Source organism: Caretta caretta, chromosome 1, assembly GCF_965140235.1.
Source record: "Caretta caretta isolate rCarCar2 chromosome 1, rCarCar1.hap1, whole genome shotgun sequence".
NCBI lineage: Eukaryota > Metazoa > Chordata > Testudines > Cheloniidae > Caretta > Caretta caretta.
Window position 1 is genome coordinate 232275244 of NC_134206.1, and position 20640 is coordinate 232295883.

General features: G+C 44.1%; 1 protein-coding gene across 3 annotated transcripts in view; it reads left to right on the forward strand.

The window, feature by feature from the left end:
- Positions 1–1086: 1086 nt before the first annotated feature.
- Positions 1087–20640, forward strand: part of TM7SF3 (transmembrane 7 superfamily member 3) — a 31079-nt gene continuing 11525 nt past the window's right edge. The window contains exons 1-6 of one of the 3 annotated variants that reach the window (XM_048825976.2): positions 1299–1398; positions 6426–7910; positions 15354–15508; positions 17112–17262; positions 17784–17904; positions 19930–20101. In XM_048825976.2, the coding sequence (XP_048681933.1) occupies positions 7889–7910; positions 15354–15508; positions 17112–17262; positions 17784–17904; positions 19930–20101 (621 nt within the window). In that variant the 5' untranslated portion in view covers positions 1299–1398; positions 6426–7888. Of the gene's footprint in view, positions 1399–6425; positions 7911–15353; positions 15509–17111; positions 17263–17783; positions 17905–19929; positions 20102–20640 lie in introns of all 3 variants that reach the window. The other 2 variants (XM_048825986.2, XM_048825960.2) reach the window with 2 other exon arrangements.

Sequence of the window (20640 nt, forward strand, 5' to 3'; positions counted from 1 at the left end):
TTTAGCTTGAGTTGAGTGGGAAACAGTTAAATTAAGCCAAAACAAGACACTCAAACTAAAATAAAAGTATCCATCCAGGGATTTGTATTGCTTTAGTTATAATAGTACTCCCAACCTTCAAAACATTCAAACACAAATAATCATAAGCTTGGCTTAAAAATGACTAGAATTTAAAAATAATAAATGTGATCTTTTAACCTGTCATCTGTTTCCTGATCCTTTAGTGTGTACTTGAGTCACATTTTCAGACTTTTCTCCACACCCATAAAGGCTAGAAACATTTCTGTTTCAGATGAAGTCTGAGATCCCCACATAACAACATGCCTCTAGGATCTGGGGCTTTAAGAAAACCACAAAATATTTGAGACTTGCGGTAAAATGACAAAAGTTGGTGATACTGCTATGTCATTTCAAAACCGAGGTTGGTGCAACTTTCCCATGCTGACCACGCTTTAGATGGGAACCTTGTCACAGCAGCTGTTACTATGTGCCTACAGAGCCTAGCACAACAGAGCCCTGATCTCAACAGGCCTCTAGGCACTGGTGTAAGGCAGATAAATAATATCTGTGACAGCTAGACATTCCTGAGACAGTGAGACATTCAGTGCCAACATTTACCTTAACACAAACCCTAATGATGAGACCTGAAAATCACTGACAATGAGTATCAGCGGGTAGCCGTGTTAGTCCCTAGCCACAAAAACAACAAGGAGTCCGGTGGCACCTTAAAGACTAGCAGATTTATTTGGGCATAAGCTTTCGTGGGTAAAAAACCCACTTCCTCAGATGCACGGAGTGAAAATTACAGAAAATTACTGACAATGAGCTGCATAAACAATACAAAAGGGGAGCCCGTCCTCCATTGGTTCTGGATGATTAGTTTTTGTCCCTTGCAGAACTACTGCCCGACACTCTCGAGGCCCGTCGGGTGCACCGTTCAGCAGGAGTAGCCCCGGCACAGCTCCGGGGCGCCCATACTCTCCTGGGAACTTGGCATCTCCCGCTCTCTAGCCCCAGCTGCTCTTCCGCCCGCGAACCAGCGAGAGCGAGCGAGGCGCTCGCCGCGGCCGCAAAGCAAAGGGCTGACGGCCGGAAGTAGGAGCCTTCGCTGAGCCTGCCGGTTAGAAATGGGGGCGAGCGGAGGCGAGGCCGGCTCGGGTTAGCGTCAGGGCGCATGGGGCTGGCCCCCCGGGCTGCCATGAGGGGCAGAGTGAGAGCCGCCCGCGCCGCGGAGTGAGCGTCTCGCGAGCCGCCCTCTCGGGGAGCCCTTCCCTCGCCCCGCCTCGGGCTCGGCGGGGGATTTTCCAGGCGCAATGTGGCTCCCGCGCTTCTTCCCCAGCACCTTGCTGGTCTTGGGGCTCGCTTGCAGGCGTGAAGCCTTGGTCAGCGCCGGCGCGGGTAAGCTGCAAAGGGGGGTGGGAGGGAAGGAGAGAAAGGGTCCCCTCTGGCCTGGACTATGGGAACACCGCCCCCGGAGCAGAGGCACTCTCTGGCTTGAAATGGAAAGCTGGCTCCTCTTTCACGTCCGCTCCGTCAAAACAAGCGTGCCTGTGTTTAAAAACAGAGCGCTGGCCGCTTGTTTGCCCTTCTTGGCTATTTCTGAGCCGTGTTGGCCAAAGGTATTTTCATCAGCAGGTGGACACCTCGGGATTGTTCGCCCCACAAATAGCCGGGGATCATCTCTCAGGCTGCAAAGGTGATCCTGGATCACAGGTGCGAGAGGCTTCAATGAGCTGCAAATAAGGGGTGGCCTAGGATAGTTGGTCAAGATTCCTAATCATTTCTCTGTCCTGGGGTGGCCGTGTGGCTTCTTGGGATCTTTATTCATTTGCAAATAGCGTTTGAACAGCTGTCAAAGTGCTTCGCACACCAGAATGCATTCTACACAGAGGGGAATTGGCATGGGTTGGTTGGTTGGCATTGGGTTGGTTACCAAAATCAGGAGGTTTGCATAAGCTGCAAAGTGATCATGAGCACTATAGGCTTTAAAGGAGCATGTCATGTGTTTTCTGGGTCAGGGCTCTGTCATATGTTTCGGCAACAGTGAGGCTTTTTTCCTGCCGTGAACAAGCATTTCATTGTCGAAGGGAGGATCTTAATAGCACTATGGCTAGCCTGTAAGCAACAGTAACGTACTTCTCCTGGAGGGCATGACTTCATTGAATCGTAAAACAGAGCACTCTCAAAACTGGTTAAAACAAAAAATAAGAAATTGAACAACTACTGGTATGGCTCCCTCCTTGAAATATGTGCAGTTTCATTCAAACTGTTGGATTGTGATGCACCATGAAGGTTGGACAGTGTGTGTTTGAATAATAGATGTGGAAAATAAAGGTCCATCAGGTGGAAGCAATCTGTTTAATGCAACGATACTGCTGAAATCTTATAAAGTTCTAGTTGTAACAAAATTTTCGGTATGAAGAGATGTATTTATTCACAGCACTATAGTTTGAGGCTATATTAGCATTGCCATAATTTATCCTTCTTTTCCCTGATTCATAAACGAAATGACAGTCTGGATACACTGGACTGAAACTTGCCACGCAAGATCTTAATGCAAGAAATGTTTTTTTGGATGGTTCCAAACTTCTGATAATATCGGTCTGTTCTAAGAATTGTAGAACTTGATTTTAATCTCATTTTGCTGACAACTAGTAAACAGTGTGGCTTGTGTTTTAACTTGACATTTCTCTTTCAAAAGCACTAAGTTGAGCAAAAACAAGTGTTAAGCAACATACATGAATTCTAGTACTACATATATGGTTAATTCAAGCATATGGACTATTCTAGATCAGTGTGTCACCATGTTGAGTCAATGGACAGTAGAGGTTTAGAGAAACTGATTAGTAGATCTGTGGTGTGTTTTTTTTTTTTTGTAAAGCTTGCAAAGTGTTGATCATCTTTTTGTTAATGATCCAAGAAATAGCCACGACTATGAAGCAAACTGTTCTAAAAGCCTGGTTCTTGAATCTGATGATTCCAAAATAGTTCAGCAGTGCAATGTCTTTATATTGACATAAGTTTGTAGTGTAGACCAAGCTTTAGTGCAGGGGCTGGCAAACTTTTTGGCCTGAGGGCCACATCGGGTTTTGGAAATTGTATGGAGAGCTGGTTAGGGGAGGGGAGCGTGGCTTGGCCTCCTGCCCTCCGCCACCCCATCCAACCCCCCCTCATTCCCGACTGCCCTGCCGGGATCCCTGCCCTCATTCAACCCCCCTGTTCCCCACCCTCTGACTGCCCCGACCCTTATCCACACCCCTGACCCCCCGCTCCCTGACCCCTTACCGCGCTGCCTGGAGCGCTGGGGTGCTACAGCCGTGCTGCCCAGCTGGAGCCAGCCACACCACTGCTCACCACAGAGCACTGGGTCAGGCCGGGCTCTGCAGCTGCGCTGCCCCAGGAGCTCGCAGCCCCGCCGCCCAGAGCATTGCACCGGCTGTGCAGTGAGCTGAGGTTGCGGGGGAGGGGGAACAGCAGGGGAGGGGCCAGGGGTAGCCTCCTGGGCCAGGAGCTCAGGGGCCGGGTAGGAGGGTCCCACGGGCCGTAGTTTGCCCACCTCTGCCTTAGTGTCTCTGTGTAGACATAGACAACTTGATGGAGTGTTGGCCTTAACTCTGAATTTCCTTTTTACCTGATCTTTTACAGTGGCTAAGGCACTCTACTACAGTCCTGAAGGTTATGAGTTTGAGTCATGTTCCATCTTGCACTGAAAGGCCCCCTCCAGTTCACCCAGCTGCAAAATGGATACCTGGTCCATGGGGTTAGGGATAGTCAAAGGTAGTCTGATGTGACACTGGCCACATCTCTCTCCCTTGTGGACTGTTGGCTATGAAATTGACTTGCCTTCACCACATCAGTCCGATGGTTTGAGGGAACTTTGACTTTGATTCTTACAACTTTGCTTTAAATTTAATATTGTTTAGTAAAGCATAGAAAATATTTGGCAACAAGGTACTTCCAGCCCTTGTCATATGTAATAAGATTTTAGGCCAACATTTAAAAAAATTATATATTTGGTACTCAACTTGAGACACGTGGAGTCTCCTTTTCTCCCTCCCCTTGGAGATGCTGAGCTGAAGTCAGTTGGGGGTGTGCTTCTGAAAATCAGGCCCTGAATATCTCAAATTGGGCACCTAAAATTAGTGAGCACTTGTGAAAACCTGGGCTGAAGTGGATTGAATCCCTGTGTTTGTAAAATGCTGGCAGTGACTTCCCTTCTCACCCTAAAGAGACCAGAGGAAGAGGTCTGTTTTCACACTTTTTATGGTTATGTGTTCTTGTTGGTTTCCGCAGTACATTTAAGTGGGGAAACAGCAAAAGTGATACTGAGCTAACGCACTTCCCCTTGGAGGATGCCTGGCTACTGTTGCAAGGCAGACCTACATTTATATAAAGCTGGTCAAAAAATTTAGGAAACTCTCAACCAGCTTTAGATAAAAAACATATTTAACACATCTATGACCAAACACTTTAATTTACATATCAGGTTTACTTTAATAATCCACTTGGCTGGGAATATCCAGTGGCTGTTCATGTGCTTTGTATTAACAAAAAGAAAAGGAGTACTTGTGGCGTGCATCCTATGAAGTGAGCTATAGCTCACGAAAGCTTATGCTCAAATAAATTGGTTAGTCTCTAAGGTGCCACAAGTACTCCTTTTCTTTTTGCAAATACAGACTAACACGGCTGCTACTCTTCAACCTTTGTATTAACAATATATCTTTTGAGTTTGGAGGAAGTGGCTGAGTTTTCTTTGCTAGCTCTCTAATTAACCCTTTCAAAAGTATATTGGCTTATGAAAGGAGTTAGGTGGGTCCGATCTGTGTCCTTGCTAATGCATTATAGGATGTGTTTGACTATCTAGTTTCTAATACTCCCCTTGTAATCTCTGCTGAAATTCTAATTCTGCACAGCAGTACGACTGGATGAACACCACCAGTTTGGTACAGGAGACTTTAGGCTGTCCTATTTCATAGGGATTCTCTCTTTCCTCAAATGGAAGAACACAGTTGTACTTGCCTGGCACATTATGGCATGGCACAGCACTACAACAGTCGTGTTTATGGTGCAGATAGGGTAATAGTGCCTTTGTAACAAAGTGAAAGCTTTGTGTAATCTATGCTGTCCTCTAGTTTCAGGGAGCCAGTTAAATTCCACCTGTGCTAGGTCTCGTAACTGACTTGACTCCCTTTCCAGGGTCTGCTATAGTTGCAGTGTATTTGGGGGCTTGTCAGTGGCCCTTCCTTATGCTGATAGTTCCTGCACATAAAATGCCACCATATAAAAGGGCCCTCTAGACCGTCTTAAAGACTTGGAGTCCCTTTTGACATTTAAGAGTAAAAGGAGGAACTATAGAGGAGTGGTTGGGTTTCCCCTATCCTTTTATTTGCTGAGTCAATATGGTTCTGCTGTGAATGTGGTTCCTTGATTGAGAAACTTTGTATGGAATCATTGAGACAAACATGGAAACAACTCAAGGTAATTATTGCTTAGTGGGGAAAATTGGGCAATAGTGTGATGAGGGAAAGTTGAATGGCTTGGGGGAGTAGTCTGGTAGCCAAATACAAGTTTTTGGGAATACCTTGTTTTAGTGTACATATAGTGTTGGTTTTTTTTTTTTTTTTCTTATGGATTCCGAATTGAAAAACCCTCAATTCTAAAAAACGGCCTGATGACCCCTTGTCACTGCTTAGCACTTAATTCCACCCCACTCCTGATTCACAAGCAAGATGACAGTGATACCCCCTTTCACAGAATTTCAATTTTTTTAATAAACTTCACACTAATTTTGTTATGGAACATAACATATGTACCCTTCTAGCTAATTTATCTCTGTATTGGTGTGTGTATAAGGATTATATCTTACTAGTATGCTCCCTCCTCTCCCAGAGACACAAGGCACTTTCTTGTTCTCTGAACTTGCTCACTTAAATTCTCACATACTCACTCCTGAGAAGCAGTTTTGAAATATTGGACAGTTTTAGACATTAACAGGTTAAAAACAAACACATGGGGCATGAAAACAGCTGATCATGTTCATGTTCCAGCAATATGGAATGGTATGTCAAAGTCAGATTCAGGACTCACATAATTTGTCAGACCACTCTGTTTATTAACAAAGTGCTTTGCCAATGCACCCAGATGTGAACCCCTCTCTGAGGCTAAAGATAACTTATTTATACAGCTAAGCCAAAGCCAATTTAACATAAGAGACAAAAGGAAGCAGAAACGGACAAATATACATACATATCTTATTTGCATACTAACGTTTACCAATCTCCTAGCTCAGTAGGAGCTCTAAGTTAATTAGTTTGAGGACCCATTGTCTCACACTCCTCTTCCTGACAACTATATTTCAACAAACCCTTCAAGTAACATTTCTTTAATGAATTATAATTTCAATATAATTCATTCTACTTTCACAGGTATATGCAATGACATGTACTTTGAAACCATCTTCATGAGGCAGAAATGCAAGAGATCCATGAAGAAGAAATCAAATCAAGGATTGCTGCAGTTGCAAGGGACAGAGAAAGCATTAATAAGAAGCTAGAGCTGTGTATTGATCCCTTAAACCCCACTAAGCACCCAGAGGCAATAATAAACATGGTCAGTGGTAGAGTGGTACTGCTATCCATCAGTGTAGATGACATTTACAATTGGAATTCACCAAATGCAAGAATTTGAACGTAACTGGTCCACAGGGTTCTGTACACCGTACCAAGGATAGCAGAGCCACTGGCAGGGACAAAGCATGTACAGGTTTGTCCAACAAAGGAATTTGACACTTGCCTACAAGCAAGTTCACGAGAGGTTGACATGAAGAATATTTTGTCACATGAGTTGGTTCCTGTACCGATGTCAAATGTTCTCGGACGCTGGTGACATGAGGCTTTCCAAGACTAAGTGTAAGCTAAAGAACCAGCTGCAGATAGAGGTGTCAACTAGACATACTTAACAAGACATCACCTGTATAGTCATTGACCGTTCCACTTCTTTCAGTGGTATGCTGGCCAGCAAGTGATATTCAAGGACTTTGTGTCCAATTTCTGAGTCTGCACTGAACACAAGCTAGCTGCAGGTGACGTAACCTTGTCTTTGAAAAGTACAAAGTCCTCATCACAAAGAGTGTCACAAGATCTAGCAGAGCTACGGAAGCAAGCAGGGTGCATCAGCTGAGTGCAAATACAGAGCTACTGCCACAGAAAGTTGTGGAAACTGATGGAAACTGGAAACAAGAAACAGTGGATTAAAATCATTTCTACAGAACTCCATTCAAGACAAGAATTTTGACCAAGAGAACCTATTAGAGCACAAGGTAGTCATTGCAGGTAGAGACACACCCCAGTTGAAGTAAAGAAGAAGGTGTGATGATCAACAGGGAAGATATGGCCACCTGAGGAGTTGGACAACCTCCTAGTAAAACAAATGATGATGCAAAAGAAAATCCAGTGGGAATATCAGTATTGTGTATTTGTTTTACTGATTTATTTTACTCTTGCATCATCACCTTGAACAGGGCCTAATTTCTTAAGTGATTAAGGACTCTCTAGCTTGAGAGAGAGCTGTAATAAACATTCATGCTGCTGCAGAGCAACACTAGAACATTGTGCCTGGACTGTTAGCTGTCCTTGTACCCTTGGGCAGTGATGCAGTACCATCCTATTTTGGCCTTGCCACTGTGTTGAAGATTCTGTGAGCTGGTGACTCCCTCTTTCTGCTGGCTGACATCAGTGCAGCAATACCTGATGGCTTTGAACTGGCAAACAAACTGTGCCACCATGTCAGAAGCATGGGAGAAATAACGTGCAGTGAAAATTGGTAAAGGTACCATGTCAACACCAAAGCTCAGCTCCCTACCACCACCAGCTGAAGCGTTTTATAGAAGATGAGCACATCTTCAGGCACAAGTATGGGAAACATGCTTTGGGGTATTAGGTTAAGGTATTACTATAATTTAAACAAATATATATTTTGAATGTTTTCACATTAAAAAGTGTTCACTAGATGAATTGAGGATTAAGGTTCGTACTGTACCCGCCACCTCCTGCCTCATATACTTGTATTATTCATATACATATTGTGGCAAATTGCCGGCACTACTTTGATGGGTCTCGCGCTTTCTCTTCTTGGGGAGGGTTCAGGGCACTGTTTCTCACCCCTGAACTGGGGTATTAACTGCCCCACTAGTGTCCTAGAGGAGGGGAGTGGAGAGGGAGGGACCCGGGCCTGCCCTCTACTCCGGGTCCCAGCCCAGGGGCCCTAGGGATGGCGGTAAACCACTTGAACTAGCAGTTCCTTTCCCTGGTCTACTTCCCTCTCCTGCCCTTCAGCTTGTGGGGCTTCCTGCGCTCCCTCTGCACAAACCAGGTGTGCCTTTACCTAGGGTCTTGGTCGTCTTAGCCCACCGCAGCACTTCTCCAAACTGCTCTCTGCTTCGACTCCTCCAAACTGCTCTCTAATCCAACATCAGTCCACTCTGCTTCAACTCCTTCCCTTGTCTGATTGAAGCAGGGGGGTTTTATCAGGTGACTGGCTTCACGTGCTTTAATTAATCTATAGCAAACTTTCTTCCCTATACAGGGAATAAGGCTCCCTTCTAATGCTCTCCTGCTGCCCTCTGGCCATGCTGTATCACAATATTAATGATATTGCAAATATTACTACATGAAATGCATGTATTAACAACTCTTGCGGCTTGTTTATTGTATGCCCCAAATAATGTGTGAACACCTGATGATGGGTGGAGTGGCAAGGCAGGGATGAAATGTCAATCGGTCCTTTTTCAGTCTTTTTGATTATGATGTCAGAGTTGTTTCTGAGGCTGTGGATGGCATTGTGTTCTGCACGGCTGAGGTTATGGGGCAAGCGATGCTGCTTTTCCACAATTTCAGACCGTGCATATCGATTGTCTGGCTATGTAGACTCCCTCCTCAGGCCCTACGCTACCAGCACTCCCAGCTATCTTCGAGACACCACTGACTTCCTGAGGAAACTACAATCCATCTGTGATCTTCCTGAAAACACTATCCTAGCCACTATGGATGTAGAAGCCCTCTACACCAACATTCCACATAAAGATGGACTACAAGCCATCAGGAACAGTATCCCCGATAATGTCACGGCAAACCTGGTGGCTGACCTTTGTGACTTTGTCCTCACCCATAACTATTTCACATTTGGGGACAATGTATACCTTCAAATCAGCAGCACTGCTATGGGTACCTGCATGGCCTCACAGTATGCCAACATTTTTATGGCGGACTTAGAACAACGCTTCCTCAGCTCTCGTTCCCTAATGCCCCTACTCTACTTGCGCTACATTGATGACATCTTCATCATCTGGACCCATGAAAAAGAAGCCCTTGAGGAATTCCACCCTCATTTCAACAATTTCCATCCCACCATCAACCTCAGCCTAGACCAGTTCACACAAGAGATCCACTTCCTGGACACTACTGTGCTAATAAGCGATGGTCACATAAACACCACCCAATACCAGAAACCTACTGACCGCTATTCCTACCTACATGCCTCCAGCTTTCATCCAGACCACGCCACACAATCCATTGTCTACAGCCAAGCTCTACGATACAAACGCATTTGCTCCAACCCCTCAGACAGAGACAAACACCTACAAGATCTCTATCAAGCATTCTTACAACTACAATACCCACCTGCTGAAGTGAAGAAACAGATTGACAGAGCCAGAAGAGTACCCAGAAGTTACCTACTACAGGACAGGCCCAACAAAGAAAATAACAGAACGCCACTAGCCATCACGTTCAGCCCCCAACTAAAACCTCTCCAACGCATCATCAAGGATCTACAACCTATCCTGAAGGAGGACCCATCACTCTCACAAATCTTGGGAGACAGGCCAGTCCTTGCTTACAGACAGCCCCCCAACCTGAAGCAAATACTTACCAGCAACCACACAACAAAACCACTAATCCAGGAACCTATCCTTGCAACAAAGCCCGTTGCCAACTGTGCCCCCATATCTATTCAGGGGAGACCATCATAGGGCCTAATCACATCAGCCACGCTATCAGAGGCTCGTTCACCTGCACATCTACCAATGTGATATATGCCAGCAATGCCCCTCTGCCATGTACATTGGCCAAACTGGACAGTCTCTACGTAAAAGAATAAATGGACACAAATCTGATATCAAGAATTATAACATTCAAAAACCAGTTGGAGAACACTTCAATCTCTTTGGTCACTCAATTACAGACCTAAAAGTGGCAATTCTTCAACAAAAGAAACTTCAAAAACAGACTCCAACGAGAGACTGCTGAATTGGAATTAATTTACAAACTGGATACAATTAACTTAGGCTTGAAGAAAAACTGGGAGTGGATGGGTCATTACACAAGGTAAAACTATTTCCCCATGATTATTCCCCCCCACCGCTCCCCCACTGTTCCTCAGACGTTCTTGTCAACTGCTGGAAATGGCCCACCTTGATTATCACTACAAAAGGTCCGTCGTGTTGCCCGCCCCCCCCGCCCCCCCCCGCCGCTCTCCTGCTGGTAATAGCTCACCTTACCTGATCACTCTCGTTACAGTATGTATGGCAACACTCATTGTTTCATGTTCTCTGTGTATAGAAATCTCCCCACTGTATTTTCCACTACATGCTGAAGTGAGCTGTAGCTCACGAAAGCTTATGCTCAGATAAATTTGTTAGTCTCTAAGGTGCCACAAGTCCTCCTGTTGTTTTTGTGGATACAGACTAACACGGCTGTTACCCTGACCTGCTATGTGAATTTGGGCAGATAACTTCACCTGTCTGTTTCCCTCCCACTTTTGTCTACTTAAACAGAAAGCTCTCAAGGACAGGGACTGTCTCTCTGTCTGTGTGTGATACCCTAGCTCTAGCGCCGTGGGGCCTCAATCTCAGCTGAGCCCTCTAAGTGGTACTGTGATACCTATATTCAATACAGGGAAGGCTGCAGCAACACAGCGAAGTGGTGGTGCAGGCTATTTAGTGATCTGTGGGTGGAGGACTTCATTCCCCGGGCTGTCAGTGATACTTTTCACCAGTACTAAGCTTCCCTGAACTTGTAAAAATTGTGTATTAAACTGCCCATGGCTTAAATGTGTATTTTTATGCCTTTGTACACCCTGACATGTAACTGAGAACTTGTCATGTAATGGTGAGGGATTCCTAAATAGGCTGTTTCTTTTCCATTCATCACTTGTTGACGCAACCAGTAATGCTGTACAAGCAGAACACGTGCCTGCTTGGGATGACAAAATAATTAGAGACTTTTCATACGAAACTTTTAATAGGAAACCTCAGAGTAAGGAATCTTCCAACTTGATATAACTGAATGGGAGGGAAAGATGTCCTCTCTAGTACCTCTATTTTGGCTCTCCTAAACTCTTAATAAAGGATGCATTTCATTTCTAGGTGTTACCTTTGGCTGTTTATAGGCCTCTGTATAAACAAGTTGATCAGGTTTCGGTGGACAGACAGATCCTGGACACTGCAGAACAAACACCTCAGTTGGCATCCTTTTGGGGATTTTTGCATAGGCATGGAAACTAAACTGTCCCCTCAGCTTGCTTAATGAGAGCCAAGATGAATTGAACCCTTATTCCCAGCGCTTAATTTGTAAGGAAGAGATGCCAGGACTCAAACAATTTTTATATATTCAAATTAATGCACCAAGCCCAGAGATGCCAGGGATATGAACTGCTAAGCCTAGAGGTGCCGGGGCTCAGCACTGGCAAGTCCTGGCATAAATTGAGCCCTGCTTGTTCCTGTAGTTTGGGGCTGAGGCAGTGAAAAGCTTTCACTGGCCATACTTTGTTTGTACTGTGGCTAAACAAGAGTTAATTTTCCCATAATCTTTTTCTTTTGTGTGAATTTAGTACCTGTGAAAAATTCCTCTTTGATTCTAGATTTTGAAACTGCTCGATTCTAGAAGGCAGCTTGTTTGTTTGTTTGTTAAAAGCCAAAGACCAAGAATCCATTTTCTTTTCCTTTTGGAGTATGAAATAAGTTCACTTTCATTAATAGATCAGGCTACTGCTTTAATTGTGGAATTCTTTGCTATGTTCTGTATTGTGTTTATAAATGATCTTTCTTAAATCTAAATGTCTGAAATGGTATGTGCAGAGGCTGCACAGAGGAGAAGCCTAATATGTGAGAGATGACTCGAAAGTAGGCATGTTAAGTCTATCAAATGGTGTTTATGTGGCCTGCATATTAGTTCTGCAGAATCTGTAAAAACTTCTAATATGAAATCTTTTAGCACCCAGGAAGGTAACTATCAGAATGTGAACAGAGAGTAACTGTGGCTGTGTTGTCGCCTTGAATCTGCAGACAACCTGAAACAATGGTTGCAAACTGTGACTATTTCATTGCTGATAAGGTGGAAGGGTCTGGAAGTTTGGCATGGAAGAAACTATGGAAGGGAGACATTCAAAGAAAAAGAAACAGAGATGGATGGCAAAAGAAGAGAAATAAGAACAGAAATAACAGGGATCCTAAAAGTGAGCTTATTTGCCAGTGAATGATGCTGATTGCAGCATCAAGGTGCTACAGAACAAAAGCTAAGTTTTGAGTTTCAGAGGAACAGTTTTGAGTTATAACTCTGCCCTTGCTCTTTGTATAAACTTCTTGTTGACATAAATGGGAATTATCCCTATGGACTGAATCAAATATGGAGTACTAAATCTGTAATTCTGGCCCATGAACAATAATTAGAACTGGATTTCAGACCTCTCCACCGAATGTGTTTGAAACGGACTCTAAAAGAACTGCTGTTTGTGTGCTGACCTTATTTTTGCTGGATGAGCCATTCAGGTGTAAGTGATTTGGAGCTTGAGGCTACACATAAAGACTGGCAAAATCATTTAACAAACACTAACTGTATATAAGGGCTTGTCTACACATGGGTTATTCTGAAATAACTCCCAAGCATATATGCTCTTATTGTGAATTAAGCTAAACTGGAAAAAAGCACTCTTGTTTCCAGAATAAGCTGGTCTATACTGAAAAGTTGCATCAGCATACCTCTCAAGGTTGTGAAAAATCCCCATTAGAGAGTAGTTAAACCAGTCTAACCCGCAGACCGTGCTAGGTCGACCAAGAATTCTCACATGGTCACATTGATTGATGTTCAGCTGGTGTGAAAAACCAGCTGAGTAGGCGTTAGGAAGTAGGGAGCAGTTTTGAGCAGTCCGCATATTGAGCAGTTAATTTAAGCACTGTGGGTTTTGTTTCTACCTATTAACTATGGTAAATAATAGTCATTTCAAAGTTGCAACTCTTGAGGCTATGTCTCCACTACAGAGTTAAGTTGACACAAGTTACGCTGACTATCATAAATGTGTTGTATGAAGTCAAAACTAAACCCTTAATGGGGCTATTGTTGCAATGAAAGGGACCATCTGAAAGCATACTATGGAGATGTTAGCCGCTAAGATGCCACCAGGATTCCTTTCAGAGTAGCAGCTGTGTTAGTCTGTGTCCGCAAAAAGAAAAGGAATACTTGTGGCACCGTAGAGACTAACCAATTTATTTGAGCATAAGATTTCGTGACGTACAGCTCACTTCATCGGATGCATGCCACAAGTACTCCTTTTCTTTTTATGGATTCCTTGTTGTTTTTGCTGATAGACTAATGCGGCTCCCCCTCTGAAAGCTGCTTCCTAGAAGCCAGTGACCTAACATATAAATCTTATGCTAGGATGAAGTTTGTTTCCTTTGGTAGTTCTGAATTCCTGTGCATATAATCCAGTCTGGTTGTGGTTGCTGTTACTGCAGTCCTCCCAAGTCTCATACCTTCAGGGGGTTAACTTTACAGTATCCTCTTGAGGGTTTAAAAGGGCACCTGACCACTGCATATTCTGTGAGGTATTGGGGAAGGGAAGCAGCAGCAGCACTGACTGTCCTCCAAGCAAATCCAGGCCATCTAACAGAGGCATGGAATAATAGGCAACATCTGTCAGCATTTACTCTATGATAAGAGTTGCTCTGCTGAGGAAGTGGCTCTATGTTTTTATGCTTGGTAAGTTCTCTGCTAGGTTGACTACTGGTTGGGGGCAGAAAGAACTTGGCATGAATTGTGCCTCTTGGTTCAAAACTGAAGGCTTGTCTACACTTACAGCGCTGCAGCTGCACTGCTGTAGTGCTTAGTGAAGATGCTCCCTACCTCGAGGTGGTAGCTGTGTCAGCGGGAGAAGCCTTCCTGTCAACATAGCGCTGTCTACACCGGGGTTTAGGTCAGCATAACTACGTCACCCCTGAGCAACGTAGTTATACTGGCATAAGCTTGTAGTGTAGACTAGGGCTGAAAGAAACCTAACCATATATCTGAAAGAAGCTATTAAAAACAAAAACAGAAGACCTACTGATTACAAAAAATGTGCTTCTTTAACTCAGTGACAAATGGATTTTGAGGTGGTCTTACGTAGATTTGTTTTGTTTTGCCGTCCGTCCCCCCCGCCCCACCCCCCAGCTACTGGCACTAATTAGGCTTTCTTGTAGAACCTGAAAAACTAGTTAACATGTTAATTCTCATTATGTAGTAAGCTGGATCAGACAGTGTGGCTCCTTTTAAAGTAATACAGAGGGTGTACCTCTCAATTTTGAGGATCATACTCCAGCAAGTCTGCATTATTTAAGGTAAACTGTCCTGGCTTCAGCCCCCAAACTTCTCTTTGGATGAATTAACTTTTATCAGATCTCCTCACTTAGAGACTTATTGCGCCATCAATGCAGAATTCCAAGATCAACGTGCACCAAGGAAAAATGTTAACTTCTCTAAAATGGCTGCGTGTGTCTTCATTAGGAAATCTTGGGTGAATTCTGGAAGTTTTGCCATTGAGTTCAGCGGGCTCTGGATTCCACCTGGTATGTCTAAAGACTATATTGTGAGGCTAGTGTACTGACCAGTCAGTTAGGCCAGTAGACAAGGGCAAGAGGCATTCAGCATCATGTCAGCTAACTCAACTCATCATGTTTATTCCACACTGAATGCTGTTTGCCTTGTTTGCAGTCAGTTCAGGCATGGCCAGCATTGTCGGCTAACTCAGTTCTGCACAACATAAGATTTTAGTGAAGACAGCCCCTTTGATGTACACTCCTTGTGGGTCCCAGGCTTAAACTCTCATTATGGCTTTCTTCTGGAGAAGCAGATCTTTTTATGGTGGTCTGTGGTGTTCTGATGTGAATTAATTTTTTTTTTTTAGTACCAAATTCTGTTTTGTCTCCAGATAATTAATTTTGGACCCCGTAAATCTTTAAATTCATTACATTTATCTCCTTCCTCCCCTCCCTTTTAAAGATACCAACATAACTTTTTTGATTGTTGGATATTTATTTAATACAGGTCTTCTTGAACTCTCTTTGGACAAGTTCAAAAATGTGCTACTTAACCAGACCATCCCAGTGGAAGCTGTAATAAGGAATATTGCAAGCAATGTGACTGTCATTATTTTTCAAGTACATTCCCACCAAAAAAATGTAACCATCTCCTTTGATAAGGTATGTATGAAGTTGGAATCTAAATGCCTCCATTGTGTTCACATTAACTAATGGAACTCCTCATTAGAAGAGGAAGATTAGAAAATCACTCTGTGGTAAGGATAAATTTGTGTTTGGAGGGGGGAATGAAACTGCATGAACCACGCATATGTTTTTAATCTTTTAGTCTAGCTCCCAGACTTTAGAACTAAATCTTTTTCATGTCTACTCAACTTATCGTAGCTTATGTCTCACAAAAAACATGGAGCCATTCTGTATGTTGGGATTCTGAATGAATGAGCAGTTGGCTGCAAACTGCTCTGAAGCTTTAATTGTGGTGCTGTCACATGACCTTTGAAACATGCTGTAACATCTCATATTTGACCTAGGACTGACATCAATATACCAGTTCCCCACTCAGTGTTCTCCACTAGGATAAACACCTTTGGCTGTTGCAGTTCATATTTATAGGTGTGGATGTTATAGGGCCCTTCTTAAAATTTTGTGTGTTGCTTTTGTTTTATTCCCCTAGTTACCTCTTCTGGATTTATTTTTGTTAACTTCAGTGATGTGGGATGAGGGGGACAAATGCTCTTAAAAGCTCAGGTTTCAGAGTAGCAGCCGTGTTAGTCTGTATTCGCAAAAAGAAAAGGAGTACTTGTGGCACCTTAGAGACTAACCAATTTATTTGAGCATAAGCTTTCGTGAGCTACAGCGTGTGCATCCGATGAAGTGAGCTGTAGCTCACAAAAGCCTATGCTCAAATAAATTGGTTAGTCTCTAGGGTGCCACAAGTACTCCTTTTCTTTTTTCTTAAAAGCTCAAATTCATTCTGTTTTTCTTCCACAAACATGACTCCCCACCTTGCCCCTCTAATGAAGCATAAACATTCTTGCTGCTGAACTCTAGCCTCAGTTCAGCAACACTGGCATTGGACAGTGTAATCTAAAGGTCAACTATTCTGTGGCAATGAGGATGTAACTGGTTTGTGGGACAAAATGTACCTTCTGCAGTATAATCTCTGTACTAGCAGGTAGCTTTCCTGTGACTAACCCCATTCTCCTAAGCAAAACTTTCATGGGCATTTCAGCAAGGACTCACTCACAGGGTATTTGGGACAAAACTGGGGAACTTGTGATTGGTGGAGGTGGTGGCTGTGCAAGTTTCTTCTCCCAACGCTTTAACCTATTCGCTTTTCTGGAATATTCAGTAGTACCTCTGCAGCCACAGTTTAGTAACTGCATAAAGCATTGCTTTTTGTGTAGTCCTAAATAAAGCAATTAAAAAAAAAAAAAAGCAACAGAATGATGATTGTAAAACAATCACAAATGCAACATAGGGACTTGGAAGCCTGAGAACATTGCCTCAGGCTAATCACTCCAGTGTCCTATTTTGAGCCCAAACCAAACGGTATTGCCTCTTTAAAGGAATGAAGATAAAATAAAATGATAAAGCCTGTGGCTGGCTGACTTGTCTGGAGTCCGCAACGATCTAATAGCTGGCAATGGGATTCACACCCCCAGATAATGCGTGCCTTCTGGAACGAGCTCTCTGTGTGTCTGTCACTCTGCAAAAACCTACTGCTGTGCTGAAGGTGTGCTTGGTTTTATCTGTTTGTTTTCAGAATTCCTCTGCAAATAGCTCAGAAACTGGAGTAGACAAAGGGTTAGTTTCCATTCTTCGGCCTCAGCAGAGTGTGTGTACATGGTACCTGCAGTCTCCGGATGCCAAGCAAGTGTTGAGCACAGCTGTTTCTTTCGCTTATTCTGAGAGAGGTAAATTTTTTCCCCCCTCTCATTCTGTTCTGCGATAACAACAGAAGAGTTAAACTACAGATCTTTTCTCTGGAAGGCCATATTTGTTGCCCAGTACTATATATAGCTTGCACTAAACACACCGGAAGTCCTGACACTTACTGGGGAATGGATGCCAAATTTGGGTTCAGCATTTAATCAACTGATTATATTGAGATCTAACATTAAAGCAATTGCTATCTTGGAGCTGGCTGTACAGGCTTTGCTAGTCTAAAGCCCCAGTCCTGCCAACATTTATTCCCATGTTTAAGTCTAGTCAGAGTTTCTGTGACTTCCATGTATATACCTGTAGGATCAGGACCCTATATTTCAAGATCTTTGGAGAATGGACTATGCCTGTTAATAATACCAAAGGAGGCCCTAATAATAAACACAACAAAAGGGAACTATAGCTTCATTCCATTGCACTGCTGAAAATTACTCGAGAGGGAGAGGAAGATTTGCTACATCTAACTGTCTCTTATTTTGTTTGTGTTTTTTAGATCCTATCCCTGGAGGCTGCAATCTGGAATTTAACTTGGAAGTTGATCCCAATATTTATTTAGAGTATAATTTAATTGACACATGCATCAAGTTTGCCCCTGCAAACTTGGGATATGCCAGGTGTGTGTAACTTAACAAATAGTCTTCCATGTATTGCATTTGTGCAGAGCTGGAAATGCTTAATAAACAATATTATTCTGCTGGAAAGGTATTTTCTCTCTTAGCAAGAGAGAATTTTGCTTATAGCAAAAGAAATAGACATCAAACAAGGGAAGATGCATAGCTGATCCTGAAAAAAGGTTAACTTTGTGAGGGAGAGAGGAAATGGGATGAGGAGACTATCCATAGAAAGTGAGAGAAACTATACAAGCTCAAATTTCTGATGTTTACCCTGGTGAAGAATACACAGTTATTGGGACTAATGATTCTTCATGGAAAACATCTGTTCTGTTCTAGAAACCATTCTGTACTACTGTTTTTTTCTTCTTCATTCTATTACAGGGGTGGGCAATTATGGCCTGCAGGCTGGATCCAGCCCGCGAGCAGTTTTAGCTGGCCTGCGAGCTCCTGCTGGGGAGTGGGGTCTGGGGCTTCCTGCACTCCAGCCGGGGCACTGGGTCGGGGGCCAGACCACGTGGCTCAGCCCTGCTCTGGCACTCCAGCCGGGGTGCAGGGTCGGGGGCTGCACCGCATGGCTCCCGAAAGCTGTGGCATGGCCCCACTCTGGCTGCTACATGCCCCAATGAGAGCTGTCTCTGCAGATGGGGCAGCACGCAGAGCCACCTGGCCGCGCCTCCACACAGAGCCAGAGAAGGGACATGCCACTGCTTCCGGGAGCCACTTGAGGTAAGCGCCACTCAAACCTGCACCCCTGAGCCTCTCCCCATGCCCCAACCCCCTGCCCCAGCCCTGATCCCCCTCCTGCTTGCCAACCCCCTTTATCCCAACTCGGAGCACCCTCCTATACCTCAAACCTTTCATCCCCAGAGCCCTCCCCCCCAGCTGGAATCTTCACCTCTTCCCGCACTCCTGCCCCAGCCCTGATCCTCCCTCCTGCCCTCTGAACCCCTCGGTCCCAGCCCAGAGCACCTTCCTACTCCCCAAACTCCTCATCCCCGCCCCACCCCAGAGCCCTCATCCCAACACCAATCTTGTGAGCATTCATGGCCCACCATACAATTTCTGTTCTCCGATGTGGCCCTCGGGCCAAAAAGTTTGCCCACCGCTGTTCTATTACCATGATAGCAAGGTCCTTGTCTGGAAGTCTTATCTAATCTTACTGCTTATCACCTGCAGTCCTAATCTTCTGCATAGTGTAATGCATCATGATAGATGGCTGTTGGCAGAAGGTGGGGAAGGATATAAGGCCAGATGGAATTTGTGCCATTGTCAAAGCACAAACTCTTTCTGAGGAAGGGCTTTTCTAAGGGCACATCTTCACTGGCAACATTAAAGCGCTGCTGCAGCAGTGCTTTCATGTGGCTTGTGTAGTCGCGGCAGAGTGCTGGGAGAGAGCTCGCGCTAAAAACCCCACCTCCCCGAGGGGTGTGGCTCCCAGCGCTGGTGCACTGTTTACACTGGTGCTTTACAGCTCTGAAACTTGCAGCGCTTAGGGGTGGGGGGGTGTTTTTCACACCCCTGAGCAAGAAAGTTGCAGCAGTGTAAAGTGCCAGTGTAGACAAGCCCTAAAGCTCTATGTTGTTGGATGGATTCTAAGGTAGATCTATTTCTTCTGCATTTCAGCCTACTCAAGGGGAAACATGTGAATTCTCTCCTAATGTCTGTCTGGCTGTTGTGACAATTTAAATGACAATTTGGAAAATCTGTGTTATATTTCCTAGCAATGGCTTATGTTAAGCGTTAGCTATAATGGCAAGATCTGTTGTATGTGCTGTAGAAATGCACAGTAAAACATTCTCTTTCCCAGAAGACTTTACAACCTGCGCGTATAGCTTGGAGACAGATTGAAATCTAAACTCTTCTTTAGAAAGAGCCAAATCCTGAAGCCCAGACGTGGATCTGGATGTTGAAATATCCATGTTCAGATCTGGAGTTCTGCTTCTGCCAGTTATCGATACAAATCTAAGATCAGGACTCTTGGTCTGGGTTTGTGGCTAGTATAAACTTTTCTTTGTCTAATTCCAGAGGTGCCAACCCTCCCTCGTGTGATTCAGGGACAGGTCAGAACTCTAGATGGCGACTGCACTATGACATCTATCAGTATTTCTTACCAGAGAATGATCTCTCGGAAACTGCACTCCTGAATCACCTGCGAAAGATGTCTGACGTGCAGAGCGTCCGAGCTAATGGCGTTAGAGTAAGTTTGGCTAACATTTAGATTGCCAGCAAAGGCATGTGTGGGGGAAGGGGTGAAACAGTTGCAGTGTTGAAACACCAGGATGCGATGTTTCCTCTGGGTTCTGTTCCCTGTCATGACACCACAAGTATTGACCTCCGCTTGTGGAGCGTGACATCTGCGAAATGGGTCACAAGTCAGTGGGTATTGCAAAGCTATTAACTGTAACTTGTAAAGCTATTAACTGTCAGAAATTGCTGTGTATGTGCCTTGCCTTCGGGGTATGATCAGCTAGCCGGCCCATTCTGATAATGGGAAAACTTCTAAGCTGATACTCTGTTAGAGAGCTTTGGTGTAGGGAGCTACCTGGAAATTGGGTTCTAACTTCCCATGGAGTTTGATTATATTTGCCTTGTGATTTTATTTTTTTTAAAACTTTTATTGTGAGTCTCGAAACAAATTTAAGAATTATCAAAAATCTGATTTCTGCCTTCAATCTTGAAGTTTAGCTTTAGCCAATATGGCCACCATGTCTCCTTTTTAGCAATGGTGCTGAGGCC